Here is a 24,633-nt window from a genome sequence, read left to right on the forward strand (position 1 = left end):
GATTCAACATTACATTGCTTTTCCCATTCAGCTGCACTGCACCTAATCCATACAGGATGTAGAAGCCACGAGTGCAGCAATGTTGCAGCATGTGCAGCGGCCGCACTGCCTTTTCTTCAAGGAGATATACGTGCACGAAACGCTGCATGCAGGGCAGGCTTGGTGCCAATGATGATAGAGTGCAGTTAGTGAAATCTCACTTTGACACTCTGTTCTAACTATGCATGTAAATTTTAGTCATTCTATAGGGGGGAAAATGGGTGTGCATTAATGCTGTATGACATGCCGCAATTTTTACTCGGCGGGACAGCAACTTCTGGCACTCCACGACTGTCAAGTGCTCTCCGCGAATTTATTCTACAAAGTTGGTTGCACCGTTGCAAAGTCATACAAATCAGCGCAATTGTGAGTGGGGCAACAGCAAGTGCTGTTAAAATAGGAGCCTTCTGCAAAAGTCTTGTTTTACCCCGTGTTGTCATATTTGCACTCTTTTGCACCACAGCTGCTGGTAAGGCAATCCTAAATTCTCAACATGTTTAGAGACTACAAGGAATTGTTGAAGTAATAAAAGAAGGAGTTCTGGAACAGTTTAAGAGCAGCCACACCAGCTTTCTGAAGCAGTAAAATTGGCCTTTTTGGAACACTTAGAGCAGTACAGCAGTAAGGTGAAGCCATTTAGTGCAGCTTGTTACCACTACGCAATCAGTAAATGCTGCTCAATAGCAAAGTCATACACAATGTAAAGAGTAAGTAGCAGCCAATTAACCCTTTGTTCATGAACGTTGCCTACAGGCAATATACATGAAATACTTTTTTTTTTCTTTTCTTACGAAGTTTTGATATTGAGTGCTAATTTTTTTGTGAAATGTCTCCAGCCAATACTGAATGACAGGCAGCAAGCATCATTTGTTGATTTAGAGCAGGAACAAAGGATGAGAAAGAAGAAAAATAAAATTAAATTACAGGGTTTTACATACCAAAACCACAATCTGATTATGAGGCATGCTGTAGAAGGGGACTCCGGAAATTTGGGCCACCTGGAGTTCTTTAACGTGCACCTACTATATTTACTCAAATCTAACACGCACTTTTTTTCCAAGAAAATGGGTCAAAAAATTGTGTGAGCATTAGAATCGAGTACGACCCTAAATCTGCGTTACCATATCACCATCATCATTTCAATATGGCTGCCTTATACGTGCTTTGAGCCTAGCTGCCGTAACTTCCTCCATGTGCTGCAGTATGTGTGCTTAGGCAATGCTTCCTTTGGTTTAGGTTAGTGCGCCACCCGCCTTACCGTTTTCTGCGTTTGTTCTATCAGCATGGAAGTGCCAACTGCAAAGACATGCTGAGTTCATCACGATGATGCAATTAAAAGGAAAGCAATCACGTGTGCGGAGACTGACGGAAATCGGGCTGCATCACGGCCGTTCGGAGTTCCCAAAACTTGCGTGCGGGATTGGCGCAAACAGGAGAGGCGTTCTACACCGGCGGCTGGTACGGTGCAGCCAGGAATTAACCTTTGTGCGGCCTAAGCAATGAGAACACAGCACGGTGCACCTAGATGCGTAGACTCTTGTCTCCATCGCAGATCACTTTCAAAATAGAGGCCGCACAAAGGTTAATTCCCTCGCTATTGCTACCGCACTTCCTCGCTCCAGCGTTTTGATAAAAAGTTCCCGCGGCCATTGAGTGAGATGTGTTCATGTTTGCTTGTGTGCACGTGACAGCATGCGCGTTAATTTAGCTAGTATTTGAATGTTTAAAAGTTTATACGGACAATAAAACTACTATTCTTGCTTTTCATATAGCTGTCTACTGATTTGCTATCGTAATCAATGCTTCGCCTTTCGGATAAAACTGCGACTTCTTTTATTTATCGCAACTTTAGCGCATTGGGAGTAAATCTTTGTTTTTTACAAATAAGAGAGGAAGTTATATTTCTGTATGAAACAATGAGGTGCGCAGTACTGTAAAGGAATTTTCTTTTTAGGTCATGGCAAACTAGTGTACGTTGCAATCGAGTTTTTTTTTTTTTTTCGGAAAACGGATGCACATTACAATCGAGTAAATACTGTAAATTTAAGTACACGGGTGTCTTCACATTTCCCTTCCATCGAAATGCAGCCGTTGTGGCTGCGATTCGATCCTGTGACCCCGTGCTTAACAGCCCAACACCATAGCCACTAAGCAACCACGGTGGGTCAAGGAAGAAGTTTGGCATGAGACACATTTAATCTTGAAAGCACAGTCAGAGGAGTCAGACCAATGCAAGGTCTCCGGCTGCAATGGTGTCACACATATGTAAAGCAAATGAAATGTACACCTATCGGTTGCACATGACAAGAGCTTTCTCTAGGAATTCCGAATGAAAATGCTTATTCTCGATGCTGTAGGTTGATTGCAGGATTAAAATAATGAAAGTTTGGCCCCATAATAATGTATGGGCGCTGGCCAGGACCTTTAGTCGAGATAGAAATAATCAAAAAATCGAATTAACGGGAGCCAAATTAATGGAAGTCTACTGTAGTACTTTTCCTTGTCTGCCGGTACTAAGAACATTGAGAGAAAAACAATGTTTTAGTGTGCACAACAGCTGAAACTCCTTTAGTCATAATAATTACAGGCACCTTATACCCCATTTCCACGCAGTAGAGTATTTGTAGAACATCTTTTTAGGCTTGCAACTGCCTTACACATGATCAGCCCTCGTGTCTTAGTAACAATACATGGGTTTTCAACTAACAGTTTGGTGGGGCAGAAAGAGTTACGCGCCCAAAACGGAAGCAGTGCAAGAATGCAGCAGTGTGTACATGCCTGCGAGTCTGTCGGCTGTGCGGTGAGCTGAAAACAGAAGACAGCTTGGTCTGTTTATTCTGAACTAACATGTCTTCCTTCACTATACCAAAAGAAAGCACCACTAGTCTGCGCCTTCAGCTTCAGATTTTATGACTTGAAGCAATAAAAGATATTACAAGTAATACAGTAGAACCCCGCTGTTACGTTCCTCACTGCTGCGTTTTCACGGTTGCTACGTCGTTTTCATCCGGTCCCGGCATAGGTTCCATAGGATCCAATGTATAAGGAACCCCGCTGTTACGTAGTAGCTTTGAAAACGTTCCCGCATGATTCGTCGCAACTTAGCACCCCAAACCCACCTGGGCTAAAGTAGGCAACGCGCTCCAACCGCCATTTTGGCTTTTGACAAGTTTTGGCAAGGCTTGGCCGGGCTTGGCTATAGGACTGGCTGCAAGAAGCCGCAGGCCAGTTCGAGAGGCCGCCACTAAGTGGCCATTCGTGAAAAATGCTCTCACTATCATCACTGTGATTACGGTCACCGCGTGGTTTTTGGATGGGTCGACTCACGGAGGAAGGAAACTCGTGAGAGGCGGAGAGGCCCACAAGTCACTCTTTGTGAAGCTAAAGTGAAGCCGGAAGTTGGCGTTGCTCCGCCTATCGGGCCAGCTCTCCTCTCTTGTCTACGTTTCTCGCGAAACCACGCAGCGCCGCGCGCAACCGGACTGCTCGGACGCGCGCGCTCCGCAGCAATACTAAACAATCGTTAGCACGTTAGCATGACTATGCCAAATAGGGCGAAATTTCCCGCGGATGTTCCTTCGTCCATTGCCATTGCCGTGGCGCGGTGACGAGGAGGAGCACGAGCCGCATGATGCCGGGGAGTTGCCAAATCCTAGCTTTGGAGAAGCCGTCGCAGCTCTGGACCTCCTCCGCAGGTACGTCACACCTCACAGCGACACTGACAGCAATGCGGCCTTCCAGGCTATTGAGAAACGTGTGGTGGTTTCTAGCGAGAGAAAGAAACGGCAAGCCACCATTCTGGAATTTTTTAACTCCTAAGCGCACTCTGTGGAAATAAATTGTCTATAGTTGAAGCTGCACTTTTTTCATTCATTTTCGGCGCTTTCCTCACTGTTGCATTTTCCTGGCTGTTACGTTTTTTTTCCCCGGTCCGGTGAAAAACGTATGAACGGGGTTCCACTGTATACTGCACAAGGTGCCACGAAGAGCCATCTAAAACCACGTCAGAAAGCGTGAAGTTTAGTCATCAAAAACCTCATACCAAGTGTAGTACAGTAACTAAACAAAGATAATGAGAGGAAAGAAACAGCTTTACACCACTCTAAAGAGAGAAAAATGTTTTACAGAAAAGAAAAAGCACTAACAATGCACGAGAGCATTCCCACTACTGCAGACACATGCTGGTGTTCTCGCATATATTGCCATCTCATACAGTTTAGTTGCTGGTTGCCGAGCTCACCACATAACAAAATGCGACGTTTGAACCAACAAAACGATTATAAATTTGAAGCATCGTTCTGAACATACTGAAAAGTGCTGGTTCAAGCAGATCGTTACACACGTGCATAAAGTCAGAACTCTCATTATATTCCTGCACATATGGTGCTCAGGTGTAACTAAAACGAGACATTTTGAAGCACCACTTCCATTTAAACAACTAAATCATTATAGCCTTTACGCCTTGTCTCAGGACACCGATAGTATATACACCCTCTATGCCTTTCTCCCAGCATGGCGTACTTCGCAAAACTTCCAATACCTGCTGCTTTCTTTTATTTTTTTTTCGCACTCCAACACCCATCTGGGAGAACAGGGGTACAGCAAGCAAGCTAATGCTAGAGCAAAACTAAGAAAAGAAATGGCACTAGCCTCCAGGCATGTATGACTCCTGACCATCATCCACGTCTTCTCCATCTTCATCATCACGACTCAGCAAGTTGTTCACAGCCAAGTTCACATCAAGGTTCTGGAATGGAGGCACAGGACGCAACGTTAAGCCAGGGAAGTTCAATGGGTGCTTGTGTCATACATTACCATCCACAGATTTGATATTTCTGACTCCCCTTAAAACAACATAAAGCCAAAAAATTTACTTTTTGGCTTCATGGACAACAGAAGGCACAAGCAAAGACAGCTTAGTTCTGAATGGAAGAAAAAAAAAGAACATTTCCCTATTATGCTCGTACAGGCACAATTGTGAAAATTTGGTTTAAATATTGTGATTTGAGCAAATCCATTATGTAAGTGGCAAGTAATGTAGCATAAGCTGTCCAAGCTCATAATCAATTTAATCAAAATTTCCGTTTCACTATGCATCAGTAAATCCACTGGCCAACTCTTATCAGTAGCTTCACGGCAATGCAATGTTCCATGCATTTAATATCAGCCTGGCTAAATACATACCAAGGCACAAAATATGCATCAAAATATTTTCTAGAAAAACTTCTTTGAATGAATTCCAAGGATTTACACGCCAAAACCACAATCATGAGGCACGCCATATTGGGAGACTCTGGATTAATTCTGACCACCAGGGGATCTTTAACGTGCCCCAATGCGTGGTACACGAGCGTTTTTGCATTTCGTCCCCATTGAGATGCGGCCACCAAAGCCGGGATTTGATCCCACGACCTCAAGCGTAGCAGCACAACACTATAGCTGCTAAGCCACCACGGCGGGTTAAGAGAACCTTCTTTCACAAGACCTTATAACTTTTGTCATTTTCTGAATGCAAAGTTAACCCAGGTGTACAATATGTTAGTTTATACATGCACTAATAGCAAGGAAAAAAGACCAAGAATAGTAAAAACTCACTGTGCGTTGAAGCTCCCTAATAATGAGGTTTCGAGACTTTCCTTGAAGCACAACTTGAGCCTTTAATGAAAAAAAAAAACATAAACCACTGTCCCTGGCAGAATGCATCAATCAGCTTAAGTACAAGTTGCAACACAAGTGAAGTGACAAGTCATGAATTGCGACATATGAAAGCAGCCTACCTGGGAGACGAGCTCCTCTGGGACATACGGGGCAGGGACCACGGGGCGCGATCCCATGATGACCCCTGAGCCTCGACCGCGCGATGCTGTGGAACGCAGAATGCGCCCCCTTGACCGGGCGGCTGACCTTGACCCAGAGGCTCCCGAGGAAGCGGAGCCGGAGGGAGCCGCTGTCCCAGAGCCTCCGCCAGAAGCTCCTCCAGCTCCACCACTCCCCTTGAGGTTGAGGCGGGAATGGTGGTGAGAAGCAGCACTGGAGAGCAGTCTGCATGGATTTGGAGGAGTCTGCTTAAGTGTATCAATGACAGAAACACTAAAGAAAAATACTGAATCAGTTTAGGCTGGTATTCTTTCCAGACTATTTTCATTAATTTCATGGTAAGAGGTTGATTACCACAAAAGAATATGCAGGTCAAAGATCAATTTCTTAAAGGGCCCCTCACCAGGACTGGCCATTTTGAGCTGACAAGCGCAGCGCATACAACGGGCGCTAACGATCATGTTTGCTAAGTATTACATCACTATGTGCCACAGAAAGAGCTGAAATTTCAAACCGAACGCCATTCGCCCTTCTCCTCACAGGTGTCGCGCTCCAAGCCAGGGGGTGACATGTACATGTTAGTGCTCCTACGTACATGTGTTTGTGCTGTGATGTCACTCATAGTGACACGTGACTTCAAGAATTATTCAAGGCAACATCGATTATTTGTATAATCTGTTGGTTCAATAGATGAATTAATGTTTAGAGAAATAATGAAACACACAGACCAAATGTCTACATGTTTTTGTTTTACTTTGCCCCGAAGCAAGACAGATTTACTTCTATTTCATCTGCCTGTTCCCACGTCGGGAAGTCGTGCACGGAAACACCGAAACTATGTAATTTTCTCCCGTGTTCCCATGCACGATCATGCTCTGTGATCCACATATGTCTGCCTCCGTATTCGCGCAGCACTGACTTATACCGCTAGTCAAGTGCACTCGTGCACAGTGCAAAAAATCGTGCACTGCACGAAACAAGACAATCGCAACCACTCGCACACAACGCAATCAGCGGAAGTGTGCAGCACCACAAAAACACGAGAAAAAAGAAATGAAAGTAGGGCTTGTGACGTGGGGAAGGAATTTCGCTTGTGGAGGCTAGACGGGGCAAGCGGAGAGAGTGTCCCTCTTGGTAGTGGCGCTCGCCTCCTGAAATCATAGGCTCGTGACAGTGAAATATTTGCTAACTCTGCTATTAATGAACCAATTTGAAAATTTAATTCCGGCAGAACGCTCCCTAGAGGACATGTAACAACTTCCAGCGTATAACTGAAATTTGCTATCTGGCCTGGTGAGGGGCCCTTTAAATCTTCCACCAAATCCCAGCATAGGTATGTCAGTGCAACATCATGGATTTCAATTAAATTTTTCGTATTTCAGCAGCTGAGGCGTGGCAAGAGTTCAGAAAAATTGCCGCATTCAGTCTTTGGCTCTTTTAGAATGCAATGTAGTTCATCTTTAGGGATAAAAAATTAACTAAGCCCGACCAGATGCTGTCAAAATCCATGACACCAAGACGAGCAGATGCAGAAACTCTAAGGCAGCAGTACCATCCGTCTGTCATTTTTTTCTGAATGACTTTTTTCTATGATAAAGGTGGCTTTTCTAGTATTATAAAAGCGTAATGTACTAAAACAGCGAAAATGATTTTTTTTTTTTCTCTTTAGTGTCCCTTTATAATGGTTAACTGAACATTCCTTGTTAACGTCCCTTAAAGGACCCCTCAACAGGCCTCACCATTTTGAGCTGACAAGCGCAGAGCATACAGTGCGCGATAACGATCATGTCTGCAAAGTATTACATCGCTACGCACCGCGGAAAGATCTGAAATTTCAAACCGAATGCTCTTTTCCTTTCTTCTCGCAGCCAACGCGCTCCAAGCCGGAGGATGACGTACATGTGCTAGTGCGCCTACGTGCACGTGTTCATGCTGTGACGTTGCTTGTGGTGACACGTGACTTCAAGAGTTATTCAAGCCAACATCTGTTATTTGTGTAATATTTGCTAGAATAGACAAATTAAAGCTTAGAGAAATAATAAAACACACAAACTGAATGTCTGCATGTTTTAGTTTTACTTCGCACTGCAGCAAGAGAGATGTACTTCCATTTCGTCTGCTTGTTCCCAGGTCGTGCAGCCACGTGTGCAGACACCGAAACTATGTCATTTTCTACCATGTTCCAGCGCAGAATCACGCTCTGCGATCCGCTTGTGTCTGCCTCAGTATTCGTGTAGCACAGACTTACAGCACTAGTCAGGTGTCCTCATGCACAGCCCACAAAATTGTGTGCTGCGCGAAACAAGACAATTGCAACAGCTCGCATACGACGCCATAATAAAGCAAGGAGAAAAAAAATTAAGGCGAGTCCGTGACCTATGTGTCACGCGATCCTCAAGGTCCAGTATGGAAAAACGAAGCGAAGGAATTTCGCTTGTGGAGGCTAGACGGGGGCAAGTGTAGAGAGCGTCCATGTCTGCAGTGAAGATCGCCTCCTGAAATCATGGGTTCGCAACACTGAAATATTTCTATCTCTGCTATTAATGAGCCGATTTGAAAAATTTTTGTGCAGAACATTCCCTAGTGGACACATAACTTCCGGCATATAATCAAAATTTGCTATGAGGACTGGTGAGGGGCCCTTGAAGACTTTTAAGCCCAGTTCAGTGAACTCTATACTCCATCTCACAAGTTGTTTGTAGCACGGTGGAAGCTGCAGGACTCGTTAGCCAAAAGGAAGGCCGAATGCCCATCGAGCTGTGTTTATGCATATTGCGTCATCTGCTCGGTGGCTGCTGAATTCGCGATATACGATGTGCATGCACAAAGGCCCCAACATCTTATGTACCACTGTAACGTATCAAGTACTAAGCAAGAACAAAACCCTCTAACCCTACAGTTAATCAGCCAGTTGCACCCAGAACAACATCTCACTGCGGAAGGATATTGCCTGTGTGCGCCTCTTACCTTCAGCAGTGCTGCAAACAACATGTAAGATGGAGTATAGTTCGTTGTTTGCCAATACAGAAAGGCATAACATTTCTAAAAATTCAGCATCTAGACGCTGCGGTGCTTTATTGCGGCTTTGCATCTGCATTCCCTACATCAGTTGCCTGCTTGACAAATTAGCATAGATTTTATTTTTCAGATATAGCAGGAAAGTATCTTAGTGTACCTTAAATTTATCCAGTTTGTCCGCAACTACTGCCGTGTCTAGAAGTAGCACTTCCTTGCCTTCTTAACGTCGCCTTTTGCCTCTCAAGCCCTCCCCCCCATGTATGCAAGCTGTGTGAAGCTTTGAGACAGCATTGGTTCTACTTATTCTCTGCCTTCTCTCTACCATTCTATCTACCTCCCCTCAGGACTGTTGCACGTTAGTACTGTGGAGGTGATACGTTTCCCTTTCCTGTGAGCCGCGTAGGGGAAGAGGGGTACGCGCGTCATCAGAGCGACAGAGAAAGGGAGGGCGCGTAGTGACTCTCTCCCATGTCTACGCCGGCCCGACCCGTCGCCACGTGCAAACGGGACGCCGCGGGTACGCGGGAGGAAATGGAGGCAGGTGCTCCCCACAGTACAAAGATAAATGCTGCAGTTTCTGTGATGCTTTTGCATGGGGGGCACGGATAATTACAGCAGTCAGAGGCCATTGTGGCGATGCACAGGTTGCTCCAGAGGGAATTGTCACGACACGATGGAGAGGTCCAAACGAGTTTCTTGCATCGCCTTTCCTCTCTGCCGCGCCTCTGTCGTGTACATGCATGCTTTGAACCACCTCCCGAAGCGGTGAGCAAGACAGCAGCAGCAGTGAAAAAGTCAAAGAAAGCGTCACTTTAAAAATAATGCAATGACAATGTAGTTACAACCCGTAGCTTCAGTAACAGTTTCCTCCTTGCTAATTCATGACACTCCTTGCTCATTTATGACCTACCTAACCTAATGGTGTTGCATGTATAGAAGAAAATAATCAGTTTTTTGCCACCTTTCAACATCACGCTTGCATTTTTTTTTTAAAGCGGACAAGTTTTATATATGCAATACAATGCGCTAGACCTGTACCTTTCAAATGTCCACTCACATTCTAATGCAAAGATTTCGCCATACAAAGATCCCAGTGAAAAGAAAGCACACCAGCATTTGATATTGCTGATACTTGCTAGATAAAGGATAATTTACATCTGCGCAAACAGCAAGTTGTTCTTAATGGGATGACATCGGCTCCAATGCACGTGCTATCAGGAGTGCCTCAGGGCTCTGTGCTTGGGCCACTTTTATTCCTTGTTTATATTAATGATTTAGTAGTAGGCCTTAAATCAACCATTAGACTGTATGCCGACGACTGTGTCATGTATCGTACAGTGAAATGCCATGCCGATATGTCTGTCTTACAGGACAAGCTTGAAAAAGTGTCTATCTGGTGCAACTGGTGGCAGAAGCCTCTGAATACTGGTAAATGCTACCATGTACAGTTTACAAAAAAAAAAAAATTCCCCAGTTCCTATTGCGTAAATAATATTACACTCACTACCCCTGAGCATGTTAAATGCCTCTGAGTTACGTTTTATGAAACGCTTGACTGGACTAATCATGTTAACTCAATTAGCGCGAAAGCTTACCATCTTCTTCAATTTTTCCGACGAAACTTTAAGCATTCTCCTTCATCACTGAAGGCAACCTTGTATTTAACAAACGTCAGGCCTATTCTAGAATATGCATGTGTTACTTGGGATCCATACGCTAAAAACCTCAGACAAAATAGAACGCGTCCAGAAGCAAGCAGCACACTTCTAACAAGAAATTATAATTTCACTATCAATGGATCTGGAATACGGGAAGGGTTGGGTTGGAAAACTCTTTCATGCAGGAAAATCCTAAGATTGAAATTCCTTTACAATACATACAAAAGTAAAACTGGTATCGACGAAACATTGTTCATCAAGGAGCCGCATTACATTTCATCTAGGAGAGACCACGCTAACAAAATTAGAGCTTATCAGTGCCGTACCAATGTGTTTAAGTATTCATTTTTTCCTAACACTATTAACGATTGGAATGAGCTCCCTAATGTAGTGATGGCAGCGTCTAGTATTGAAAATGCTATTGAGAGCCATATTCTTTGATTGTTCGGTTATTCATCTCTGCACATACGCAACTTTTTTGTTAGTTACTTTGTTACTTACTTTGTTTGGTACTTTGTTAGTTTGCCCTCCGCTTTTGCAAATTTCAGGGCTTAAACAATGTTGCATTCACTGATGTAGACTTTTCATGTTACTGAATATTTTTCCATTGTGACCACCTGTATTTTAACCCCCCTAGGATAATGCCGTGTAGGCGATGTAGGTATACCGAATAAATAAATATTAAACTGCTGTGTAAGTTGGCAGGAAGTCAAGCCTAAGACTGCAAGTCAGAAGTCACCAACAACCGTGAAGACACTCACAGGTTCATGTGCAGTGACTATTCCTCTCTTCCTCAGTGGAATCTCAAAATGGCCATTTGTGCATTGTTCTTTAGGTCTATGAGCTCGAAGAATGACCGACAATTCTGTTCCATAAGCTACTTTTCAAACAAATGCCTGCGCTCCCTAGAAGTCTGAACTAACATGAGTTAACTGCATATTTCTTATATGCACCGTTTTTATTAGCAGGCTGCAGTGTACAGAGCCTGCAAGCACTTGTGCAGACAGCCGTTAGAAGCCACTTCAGAAACAACGTAACATGCAATTAATTAAGTGGTGCATACTCACACTTTGGATATTTCATTTTTACTTAAGTCCAGACGGTCTGTTAGAACAGAAAATGCAACTCGGCATATTTTGCCATCCTGTAAAAGAGACAGGTCATATTTTATATTTGCCACACAACATCAAAGTGGTCACAGAACAAGCACTGTTAACGAGGCCATACGAATGTTCACAAACATGTTCTATACATTTTCATGTAACGACATGTTTGCATTCCAAAAGTACAAAAACAAGGGCCTCACCTCAAAGAGGAATGCTATGTGCGACGGTCCAACAACACACTGGATAACATTAGAATTTCTGAAGTTGTTAACAACAGCTGGAGGTGAATATCCAGTGCGCAGCTTTTCACCAACTTCCCTCAATCTGAAAAAGTAATGTAGCGGTAATGAAGCACACGCACAAGAAACAGTATTTGCAGTGCTGTGGAAGGTACGTAATTCTGCGAACAATATGAAAGAGCACTTCATTTTGTACTAAAATAAGAACACACACAGACGGAACATTTATGTCAAATAGCACATGACGAAGCATTTAGTGAGAAGCTATTTGATATGTATTCCCATGTTGGCTTCGAATTCACCTCAAGAGCAGTCGCTGCTTGAAAACAAATTCAGTGTTCTCTCTCGTGCGTTGCTCTTACTCTACAAATATCGCAAAAAACAACTATTTGCGCAACAGCTGTGGCGTGTCAGGGTCAAATATATCGCAGGCATAAGCTGCAGGCAGAAGTAACGTGCGTCATTTGAAATTTCAGTCCAAAGTGCAATTCACATCATTGAATTTTCTGATCTCACTAAGCAGGAGGGCAACTGTGATTCATGACGCGATACAGACGAGTACTTCAGCATTACATGAGCTAGCCGGTCATATTATAGAAGTGTTGGGATCCGGTTCCCACATGCAGATTATACCCTCGTGGTTTCCGTAGAAACTGACCAAATTAAACAGGAAACACAAGTCCGACGATTTGACGACTGAACATGCCCACATACGGTAAGCGTCCAGGAACAACCTGGTCTAGTTTTTGTCTGAGTTAGAAATCGATATACACAGAGGAAAGTGCGTGACGCTCTTATGCAATGCTCTCGAGAAGCCATGAGAAAGGTAGAACGCAAATGGAATAGCAGAACTCGCAGGTGAAAACTAGAGCAAACACCCATTGCTCAAGACTATCACCAGAAACGCAGGAAACGGCTACCTTCGAACGCAAGAATTAGAACGCGAGGCTCGCGGGAATCCTCAAATCATTCGCACGAAAGCTGTCACACGTTCGTTTCATTGAGTGCTTGCGGTTATTTACAGAGCGAAACGACAAGCGTACAAGTTTTAAGCCTAACTTCCCCAAGCACACTGCGCCAGATTTCGACCGTAACATACCTTTCGTTCAGTTGATCTTCACTTCCCGGGAGAGGAAATGCCAGGAAATGCAAATAGGACATGACTGATGGTGTATCATGAGTCTATTCACGCAGCACATCCAACTCGAACAGGAATCGGCATATCCACATACGACGACGCTGAACTCAAACCGCTATCCACCACGGGAAAGAAAATAAGCAACATAAATAAAACAACACCATCGAAACTCTCGTTAGCTCTTGTTTCCGGCGTTTCCGGTAGCAGCTCCGCCGAGTGAGCCGTCTGGCGGTGAAACAATATTACAGTGCTCTATTCTGCAATATATTATGAAACAAATATACTTCGCCACGCACTTCAAAGAAGTTTCATATAACGTTTGATAACACATTTCAAAGTCACTAGTTTCGGTTTGACTTTCGAGGAAATACACGCTGCTGACGTAGTACGCTTCGCTCACACGCATGTTCCTTTTACAATACTCGCACATGCACTAAGCTTATGTAACCTCGGTAAAAGAAGTTTCGGTAGAACCCATCTTACGATAAATGTCGACGTTAACGCGATTAGCATTGAAGCAATATAACGACACACCGTACTGTTAATGCCGACACGTGCATGCAGCCAGGATTTCATTATGAGGCACGCCGTAGTGGAGGACTCACGATTAATTTCGACAAGGGCATTATTAAAGTGCCCTCAAGGTACCGGACACGGTAGTTTTTGCATTTCGCCCCTATCGAAATGCAGCCGCCGCGGCCGGGATTTGATCCCTCAACCTCGTGCTTAGCAGCACACCATAGCCGCTGAGCCACCGCGGAGGCTTATCCATTGGCTTATCTCGCGCTTTCTACCATTTCTACTGCACACACTGTGCCATCTGGCGGCGCCGCCGTAAGGCCCGCGCGTGGAACGTATTGAAGGATCATTTTTGTCACTGTAGGACAGCAGGTACCCTGTTACTCAAGTTGGCCTAAAAGATAGGTTCATTGAAGAGCAGCACACACCTACTAGCAAACTCGCAGTGACTCAAATTGGTATCGAAGAGGCTCATTGATGGGCAGCACAGAACCAACAGCAGGTACCCAGTGCTCGAAGTCGGTGTCAAAGAGGTTCTTCAAAAGAGCGGCATATGCCCAGTGTTGCATCCCCATTGAAGCGTTAAAGAAGTTTGTTGACAAGCAGCACAAAGATAGAGAGGGCCACATACTGAGTGACAAGTCGGTCCGACAGTTGGTTTCAAACCCTGCTCCCTCAGCACAGCAGCCCGATGAGCTACCCACTCGACCATGGACTTACCCGCGTCTCGCACATGATAAGTGTGCGCGAGCCAGAATTCTAACTGCATTAAAAAATAAAATTAAAATATATCTGGCAGAACCCATCTCACGATGAACGTCAACATAACTGGGATTAGTAGCAACACACCAAATCGTCCTCATAGAAATGAGACATATACAGGAACATGCATATTTCAAGCTTGGAAAAAAAATTGCACTTCCCACTGTTTTGTATTTGGTCAAATTATAAGAAAGATAGCATTTTATGGTCTAGATCTTCAATGTAACAGTTGCCACCATTGCTTGCCTGGTTTAAAAAAAGAAAAGTGCAAATACACTAATCTGAATTGAATGGCACACCCAGTGACCCTAGCTGGTGTCAGAGGCTCATTGAAATGCAGCGCATACCCAGTCACCCAAGTTCGCATGAAAGAGATTCAACATGGACAAACAAACAGACAGACATACGTACCACAAACTGGGTGATGTTACCAAAAAATTGCTAATCGCATTATATATATCCTTGGTGCAATAATAAGTACCATCCTTACAGAATGAATAAAATATATTTAATGTCGTTCGTACAGCAGAGTGAACAAATGGCAGGTGTGTTCTGGGATTATGATTATTTTTTTCTCTTTACATGAATGATACATTCCTTTCTTGAGAGACTGCAGCAAGCATAACATATAGGTTGTGCAAGAAAAAAGAAAGAGAAATCAAGTATCCTAGTTTTAAGCCACACACCATGAAATAATGTATATCAGACAGTCCCCTGTGAACCTGGTGCTACTACACAAAGGACAGACTATATTTGCTACAGTACGGCTTTACAGGCATTTAGCATATTGTAAGGTCCACAATTTGGGAAAGGAAGGAAGGAAGGTATTCCACTGCACACTCGACGCTAGTAAAGTATAAACACCATTGAAACAAACAGTTCTTATTTTTCAAATTCAAGGAACTAGAGCCCTGATCAAACATGATCTTCAAATTTTAGGACATAGGTACCAAGACAAGCGCTCACGAGAGATTGCATGTTGCAGAGGTGACAAAAGCATGCAAGTCAAACACTGTACTGCTATCCAAGAGAAAAGCCATGGGCCAGAAAATTATAATTCACACATGTTCAGAGCATGTGTATACTGACATCAGTTCTATCAAGGCATAAATTATAACAGAAGAAATTGTGGACAAGTAGAATAACAAACACACAAGCAAAGGAAGGCACCCAATGATGGCTAACAATTTGTTACGTTTATACATTCTTCTTCCTACTGGATCTTTTCTTGATGGCACACATACATGCTAGCACTCAACAACCACTACAGTTATTTCATATGTCTACCAAATGAAGTTCTACATTTGGAGTCACTAATCACTACAGAGAGACCTCAACTTAATGCTTTAAGCTATAATGACATTCAGGCTTAGTTTTCTAGCACCTCTGCAGTTTAATATCTTTTTGTCACTGCCGCGCTTTTTGTCTGCAAAAGAAAAATGCACTTTGATAAGTAATGTGGACTTCTCACCACTATAACCGTAGTAAGAAGTTTTTTCATCTTAGTGTAAAAACAGTATCAATAATTTTGAACAAAGCATCTCCACTGCTTCTAAATAGTATGGTTGCCTAAAGCAAGATGTAAAGAAATATGTACAGCACAGGTGGTTCACGCCAACCAAAGCTCCCACAAAAGCAACATATGAAACTGCAAATGTACCAAAACAAAACAGCCAAGTCAACAACCAGATATTATACTGCACCAAAAGCTATGTTTAAAAGCGAGTGCAGTCTATGTACCAGGTGCCATGAGACCGAAATTTGTGCTGCAATGGATTTGGGAGATATAAGAGCAGCTACTACTCGAACTTTTGTACTGAGTGGCTTATAATTTGCACTTCAGTGCACAGGGATTTTCCCTATAAATCACGAGAATGTGAGAAACATTTTACTTCGTGCCTTGATGAAATAGCATCTTTAATTCATACGCATATAACCGTGATTAATACAAGCACTACTGGACAATTTATGTAACTTCCAAAGTGCTAAAAGCAACATAGGCAACAAAAAAAATCTGTAATAAGGATGTACATGTTCTGTCCCTCCTTGCAAACAGCTTGCAGCAGCAATTACAGCCATGCTACAAAATTAGTGTCTGTATGCTAAAATGCTTACCACAAAAGATTATCTTTAATACAGACTGCACAAAAAGGGGCAAAATTATGACAAACTTAAGTTGCCGACCCTTGGTAACAACAATGCCTCCTACTTATGAGAAATCTCATACTGGAGCATCAGTTTTCATACAATCAAGAGGGATTGCATGAGAGAAATGACAGAGAAAGCACCATAAAAACATGCAATCTGAGCAACACACAAGACAACTAGACAAAGGACAGTGTTTGCATTAGTGGCCTGTACATAATCCATCATCACTGTTCCAGCTGCTCAACAACATGCAAGATGCGATCTCTGGCCAAAACAGATAAGCAACACTGAACTGCTCACTCCAAGCTTGGCAGCATAGACAGTAGATCTCTTCAATTTTTCAAGAACGAAAGTACTATACTTCTTTATCCCAGTTGTATGCCCGGGAAGCACTATTCAGGCGGTCTTGTTGCATTGTCTAAAAACACTCAGCCAACCCTATGCGCCTGCTGACCTCTGTCCTCTTTCACCAACACGTGCAGCTTGTACTAGATTAATTTTCAAAAAGTAGACAATGCCAAAGCAGCTTAGAATTATACCTTTTGATGGTTAAACTGATTGGATAGGCCACTTCTTCTAAGCCAAGTGCTTCAAAAGCGGGTGCTGCTTGTAGCATCCTACGGGTTCCGTAAGTGCAAAACAGGTGCCTCCGAACCCTGTTATCCCTATTAGCACTTTTCATAAAGCAATGGCCATGGTGTTTGTCTTCACAACGACACAAGTGCAAGAAGAGAAGCATTGGCTTATGCCAAACATAAGTTCGAGAAGAAGCCATATGTACAGCAGCCAACGCGAGGCTGGCTATAGGTATCAATTAATTACTTACTGACTGTGCTTAAAAGAAATAAAGTGCAGCATCTTCACCAATATATGTATTGCTTTCGTTTTATGCCAACATAATAAACCTTTATTGCACCTGTACCTTGACTGCATGTATTTTCTAAGAGCCGAGGAAGTAGGAGTACATCAGCGGGCTTGCAAGATTTACGAAAAGCTGATGCTTAGAAACCACCTCTTCAAAGAACACAACTACAGAGACAAACAATGTCATGACAAGGCATCCCAGAATGCAGGAACAATCGGAACTATCAGACATGAATGGTTCCTGCCAAATTTGACCAGCAAATGCTACATGACGGAGCACAATATACCTAGTGACAAATCAGATACTACAAAGAAAGCAATACACTGACACAGACTGTTAGCCATCAGAAAAACTGACGGGTACCTACATGCTGCTCAACGACCCACCTTCTCAAGCAATGCTGGCAGACAGTGGTGGGCCCACCAATGACAGCGGTGTAAATAAAATACCGGGCTTCATTTAATTCTCGGTGTTGCTAAGACCATGAATGAGTAGGTGGAGACGGAGACAATATGGAGAGAGAAGTCTGTGCTGCTTTCTTGGCTGTGACACTGAGGCAACGAAAGCACCAGCCTGCACATTTCACACTGTCACGTCAGCTGCACACATGAAGTAAAAGAAAGTTTTGTGTGCAAGGAGGATTGTACAAAAGCAACAAAATAAGGAAAGCATTATTTGAAAACATTTAAAGATGATGCTATCAGAGCTTTAACAGACATGACACTGCACAAAAGGCAAGCAAAAATGACAGTCAGCCTGAAGGCAATTCATTTCAGAAATCTAGGTTGTTGAAAAAAAATTTTCACAAGCAAATTAGAGGTTGAATTGCACAAAATTTTGACGAGACACACAGAAGAGAAACACACACCAAAGAGCGCGTGTTTTCTTCTGTGCGTCTCATCAACATGTTGCACAATCAAACCTCTAATATGCTGTACAAACACGCCCAGTCTTCAACCTTCGCAAGTTTCACAAGCAACATGTACAGTTGACCCAAGTGATAATGAAGCTGCATCCAACATGAAGATACCTTCGTTATATTTAATATTCCTTATAAACATGTACTTGTTATATATTGACAGCGGCAAGAAACATTTCACATTTGCTTCATTATATCCAATAATTCGTAATATCAAGTTTCGATTGTATAGAGAAGCTACTCATCCAATATTGCAAAATGGCGACTACTATTCATTTACAACATGGTAACCGCCCAACTACAGACTAAATTTCTCAGCACTATTTGCTGGGCAGTACAGTCAACCCGCATAAATTCAAACTCATAGGTACTACAGAGTTTGTTTGAATAAACCAATGTTGAATAAAATATGGAGTCCCCAAGATGTAATTACACCAATATATAAATACAACCAATTGTACTTTAATGCATCTCCTATGAGAACAAGAATACGAAACCATATAGGCACTAGCCAGTCAAACCTAAAGTAGCCAGGTTGGGTAGCACTATTTCATACTAGCACTACAGCAGCCTGCATATCAAGCTGTTCAAACCTAGCATCTTCGCGTCGACTATATCTGGACACATTCCTCCACCTGGCAAGGCAAAAATGAATTTTTTTACAAAAATCCTTGTCCCACGTTGTTTTAAAACAATTAGGGCTTCAAGATGCACTAAAAACATGGCAAGCCAACCACAACTGTGCAATTTGCTTGAATCAAAAGGAATTTGGAATTTTCTGAGTCTGAACTATTGCAAGTCTACATCAGTTTATACCATAAGCTACAAAGTGATATGCACATGCAGAAACAAAAATAAACAGGATGAACCAGCAACCACAAGCGAAACCTTCCCAAACTGAACCTCAAAGTTGTTTGGGTGCTAAAAACACACCGTCAAGAACAAACACATGAGTAGCGACATGTGAGCCACCATGACATGACACCACCAGCAATGCACTGGTACTAACCATGTCTACGAATCTTTGGACATTGGACGTTTCAGGTGAGCCAGCCAATTGCCGTCGAAACATCAACCTCGTGTTTTTTTTGTTTTGTTTTTTTACAGCACTAAAACTGCAGTGTTATAATCATGAACACAACAACGATGCCAGGAGCAAAATGCCTCCAATATAAGTTTCCAACAGCAGTAAAATAAGGTGCGTAGTTCAAATAAATAGATGCGCATGCTATATTTACAGCTGCTGCACTCCGAAACCAGCTACTAGAGTTACGTCTGACAATGAGGTTAGGACAGCGTAATTCTGTGACACAGCTTACACGCAAGCACTAATGCGTGCACACATAAAGCAGCAAATCCTACCTAATAAACTGTCTTACAGCAAAGAAAAAAAAAAGAGCTAGGCTAACCTTGCTAAACCAAGGGCTCCTAAACAATGGATTGAATACATCAATGGAACTAAACACAATGGATCACTGGGAGATGGGAAGCATGAATGAAATTAACAATGTCTGAACAAAATACCACAACTAAAACAATGACGATAAAACAGCATGCCCAGCACCTAGTTATAAATCCCAAGTCAAGGTAACTTAGATGAATCTCCCAGCCTTGTGCTATTATTAGTGGACGTGGCAAGATTACACAATGAAACAGACACAACACAAGGAATGGTACACAAAGGAAGAACAAGCCTCATAGTGCAGGAGACCAGTGGCCGCTTGTAAACAGCAAGTCAGCAAAAATTTTTTAACCAAACAGTACGCCTCCAACAGCGCACGCAACAATCGATAACAAACATCAGTAAGGCTAATGCGCCAACTAAAACTAGGTACATGGGAACGGTGGAAGAGTGACGATGAATGGCATAATGACGAGACACTTATCCCCAGGGTATATATGTTCTACAAACTATTTCCGCGAGGTACGGGATTCACTGTGTGGCACCAATTTTTTTTCTTGCACAAGGGACCTCGCTGAAGTCAGGGCAACAACTGTCTCTCTTCCGTCCAAGTAAGGTGAACGCAACACAGCACTAAGTCAGTGAGGGCTGTCCATTAACAAAAAAAGAAAAAGAAAAGGGAAAGAGCGGCTTCTTTAATTAAAGAATAAAGAAAAAAACGAAGTACATGAGCAAGGAGGGAGCACATCGCGCGTGGCAGCGGTAGGTGCAGTCAACACGTTTCACCGTGCAGCCACAAGGTCGCCTTGTGATCATGGCGCGCGTTCCAAGAACGAAATGAACAAATGGGATGAAGAATGTGCATTGGGTGGTCGGGAGACGACGATGAGAATTGGATGGAGGGGGGATGTGCTTCTCCAAAACCTGGGGGGTGCAACGCGTCACTGTTCCCAGGGAAAAGAGGCGCCGCAACTTCACTTGTCCTTGCGGTGCTTCTTTTTCTTCTTCTTGGCCAGGGCCCCCTGCCTCTTGGCAATGCAACGGTTGCAATACCAGCTCTCCTCTTCCTTCGGGGGCACCACGATTCCCACGCACACCCTGCGCAAGGAGACAGGAACACACGAACACCTTTAGTCACTACCCCTGCAACAACAAAACAATGGTGTAGATGTAAAGAGGCCGTCGAAGTAAAGCCTTCTTTGCAAATACCCCAAGGTTCGGTGTTCGCTGTTGTTTCCTCACCTAGTAGATCACAACTTGTACTACTTGATATGTACCTCTCAGTATGTGCCCAAATGGACAATATGTGCCTGAATGGACAACTTGGGTCACTGAGTTATTTGTTAATTGTTGGCCAATCTACCAGAGCCAGTGCGACAAAATGGGTAAAGAAGAAGCCTTAAAGGGGTCCTGAACCACCCCTCGGGCTTGGTGAAAAAACATAGTCTGCGGATAGCATACGCTGCTGTGAACATATCAGGCGAGTTTCGCAGTGGTGTGAGGCATGTGCAGCTCCGAAGTCACATTTCTCTCAAACACTCTCTTTCTCTTTTCAACAGAAGCCTGCTTCTCCCTCCTTTTTGGACACTTTATTTCGTAATATAGCAGATTCCCATACGCGGATGCTATTGGCCAATAGCTGACATCAATGAAGAAGGGTGTTTAGATCAGTGTCCTTCTTCCTACTCTTACTGTGCATACTTATTGACAAAGTTTAACAAACAGGCTGAACTAAAAGACAATCTGCTTTAGAATTTCAATAATAATTACATACTTCCGGAAGAAGCAGACTATCATCTGCTCACACTAGGTCACGGCCACCTGCATAGGAATTCAACTTTAGTCACCCTGGTTATCAGTGTCACAGCCATTGGGTCTCGATAATTTTGACTAGTCTTGAACCATGTGAAACTTAAGGACAGACCACACGCATGCTTGCCAGTGTGCACTCCCCCGTGGCCTCTCCTTAGACACCTTGGCAGACTTATTGATAGCGCCTCAAAATGCACTTGCTGGATATGGCTACTATCCGTTGGTCAAGCTCGTGAAGGACACAGTCGGTCTGCACAATTTAGTGCATGTTAGCGTGAGCACAGACTCAAGCCCTGATGTGCACAAAGCAAATGCGGCACATACACACCACAGATGCATATACCTGCGGTCTGCTACGTAGCGTAGATACCATGGCTGCAGTGGGGTGCCGTGACAAGTTACTGGCTAAGCACACCGCGGCTCGCTGAGGACAACTGCGATTGGCTTACATTTGGTGCATCATAGGAACCAAACTCGGAAGTGATGGCATCTACTTTAACATCCAACACCAAATTTTAACTGCGCACACCCCGCTCCACCGTAGCCTTCATAGTGCAAGGCATTGAAGAAGGTGAGGAAGCATTGCAACGGGTGTGTTTGATTTCCAATAACTCCGCTTCTGCTGAACGCATTGAAGTATTTCTTTGCTGCAAAGTAATTCTGAAATAGCCTATTTTAACTTCAGATCCATTTCTCCACTTCAATAAAAAGCTGTTCAGGACTCCTTTAATTATACAGTAAACTCCTGTTACAACGAACTCGGTTGAGCTGAATATTGAAATATATATCAATGTGGAGACGTTTGAGTGGTTTTCCATAGACTCATTGTAAAAAAAGAATTCACCTAATATGAACTGCTTTGCATATGCAGTCGACTCTCGTTACAACGGATCCTGATAACCTGACAAAAAATTTACGTTTTATCCAAAGTCCGTAATATCCGAAATGCCTCACTTCCGAAACTTTGGCCGCGATATGTAACAACATTACTGCAAAGAGTGAGTGATGAACATCTAAAGTAAAAAACAAACAAGCAAAAAAAGTCGCAGTTTCGCTTGAAAGGCAAAGCATCGATTGTGATAGCAAATTAGTAGACAGATATGCGAAGTAAGGATAGGAGTTTTATCAGCCGAATAAAGCTGCAAACATTAGCTTACTAACTAAATTAACAAGCACCACGTCACGTGCGCACAAGTAGGCATGAACACATCTCATTCGACGACCGCAGAAAGTCACTGTCAATACGTTGGAGTGGGGAAGTGCAGCAGCAACAGCAAGCAAATTAACCTTAGTGCTGTCTCTCGCTTCAACGCGAATTAAACGTCAAAAGCACAGCACATACGAAGCTACCAGCACTGGGCACACTTTGTCCACATCGCAAATCGCTTTGAAGATGAGGCCTGCGCGGGCATCCCCTACCTCACCACCCTCTCCCTTGCCTCCCTCCCCCCACCCATGTGCCTCGTTCGCAAAGGAAGGTGTGCTTCCACCCCACTTTCCTCCCTCCCTCGCACATACAATATTGAGCTGCGATTATTGACAGACCCTCACATGTCAGTTGCCAACCCGTGTCGACATGGCAAAGGTCCATTTTATAAACCCAATTTTGCCAAAAATTGCCGCTAATTTCGTCCACTATAGTTGATAGTCCGTTGTAGCGCAGTCCGTTAAAAGCAAACTTCATTGCATTAATATAATAGGTAGAGCAAACTAAGGTTGAAATATAGTCTGTTACATTCGAAAGTCTGTTGTACCTGGGTACGTCGTAACGAACGTATACTATACTTTTCGGTTACAACTAACTTTCGGAGCGACCACGAACACTGGCGATTCTGAACAGCAGGGATTCTAGTCTTAGCGCGGCACCAGTGGGACCCCAAAGGAAACAGAGAGGGGAGGGGGGGGAGTAAAAACTAAATAAAGAATGTTAAAAAATACCACTTCATAGCAAATTCACTCTGTGGACGGGGGAGCGAAGGAACTGAGAAAGAAAAGTGGGGAAGAAAAAATAATAAATAAATAAATAAAGAATCTCAGGCATCGTAGTGTGTCTCTCAGTTGAGCAGAAATAGAGATATTTTCGTTTTTATATGCCGCAGCCATGGTTTTCAGCCATGTTCACAACGCCTCTTCGAAACCAAAACAAGTGAAGCCTAGTCAGTCTAGTACTCAACGGCTCTGGCCAAACCACAAGAAAAGTCAAGCCAAGGCATTAAGCCATAAAGGCTGCATTTGCGATTTGCAACGTTTGTCATGCTTGTGCCATTCACTCTTATCATTCATCACTCATGGCCGGCTGATCACCTTGAAAATGAGGGTGGAACGTTGCTCTTACCACTGAGGAAGCATGAAAAGCGTGAAAAGAAATGGCCTAAAAGGCATTGTTAAAAAATTGTGGCCACAGACTGTCTAGGCCAAAGGCAAGCATATGTATGCATAGCAAGGCATTGGCAAACATGGGCCTTATTCTTGGACAATCACTTTTGAAGATACAGTGTCCATCATGAAGCTAATGCGCATGATTTTATTATGACGCGACTATACATGGCAGCGTGGTAAAAATAGTTGGGAAATGTGGTGAAGGTTCTGCCCTGCCAACGTAGCCAGTCACAATTTACTCCTAGCAGTGTTAGCGGATAACAGGGCACGACGAAACGTTTGCTTTAACACCAATACACTATCAAATTTTGCGTGAAGCTTGGGAAGAATACAACCGAAACATTCCAGATGCTTCAAGAGGCCTTCAAGGCCGACTGCAATTCAAGGTCACAGTCAGGGAGGTGGCACAAGGCATTCAAGGAGGGCCGGGAAGAGGTCGCCGACGAACCCCGTTCTGGATGCCCAACAACGACCAGAATCAAAGAAAACGTGGATTGTGTAGGCGAAGTTTTTTGTTCCGACCGTCGATTACGTTCCGACGTAACTAGAACCTCAATATAATGAAGTGTGTCTGTATGCAATTTCAATATAATTAAATTTCGCTTCCAAAGCAAAGGAATGCCCAAACAATAAATGGAAATGTCCACGGACACAGATGATCAAATTATTGAATTACAAGTGGCTGCTTGCAAACACACCTTTCAAATGACACGCTGCGCCACAAGAGCAACCACCGCATAGGAGCCGCATCCTGTTCTGTATGAAATCCAAGTAGAATAAGATCTCCTATTGCGCGCTGCACACTGTGTGCT

At 43.4% G+C, this 24,633-nt stretch overlaps 2 protein-coding genes across 12 annotated transcripts in view; both read right to left on the reverse strand.

Annotated features, from left to right (window-relative positions):
- Positions 1-13,159, reverse strand: part of hyd (E3 ubiquitin-protein ligase hyd) — a 141,334-nt gene extending 128,175 nt beyond the window's left edge. For 8 of the 10 annotated variants that reach the window (XM_075695788.1, XM_075695785.1, XM_075695787.1 and 5 more), the window contains exons 1-6: positions 12,977-13,159; positions 11,839-11,962; positions 11,600-11,676; positions 5,817-6,081; positions 5,635-5,694; positions 4,690-4,786 (exon numbers count right to left, since the gene is read on the reverse strand). In XM_075695788.1, the coding sequence (XP_075551903.1) occupies positions 4,690-4,786; positions 5,635-5,694; positions 5,817-6,081; positions 11,600-11,676; positions 11,839-11,962; positions 12,977-13,038 (685 nt within the window). In that variant the 5' untranslated portion in view covers positions 13,039-13,159. The remainder of the gene's footprint in view (positions 1-4,689; positions 4,787-5,634; positions 5,695-5,816; positions 6,082-11,599; positions 11,677-11,838; positions 11,963-12,976) is intronic. The other 2 variants (XM_075695789.1, XM_075695790.1) reach the window with 1 other exon arrangement.
- A 1,623-nt stretch (positions 13,160-14,782) lies between these two features.
- LOC142585217 (uncharacterized) overlaps positions 14,783-24,633 on the reverse strand; it is a 28,848-nt gene continuing 18,997 nt past the window's right edge. For both annotated transcript variants that reach the window (XM_075695792.1, XM_075695791.1), the window contains one exon: positions 14,783-20,728. In XM_075695792.1, coding sequence (XP_075551907.1) covers positions 20,605-20,728 — 124 coding nt within the window. In that variant the 3' untranslated portion in view covers positions 14,783-20,604. The remainder of the gene's footprint in view (positions 20,729-24,633) is intronic.

Source organism: Dermacentor variabilis, chromosome 6 (assembly GCF_050947875.1).
Source record: "Dermacentor variabilis isolate Ectoservices chromosome 6, ASM5094787v1, whole genome shotgun sequence".
In the NCBI taxonomy this organism is placed as follows: domain Eukaryota; kingdom Metazoa; phylum Arthropoda; class Arachnida; order Ixodida; family Ixodidae; genus Dermacentor; species Dermacentor variabilis.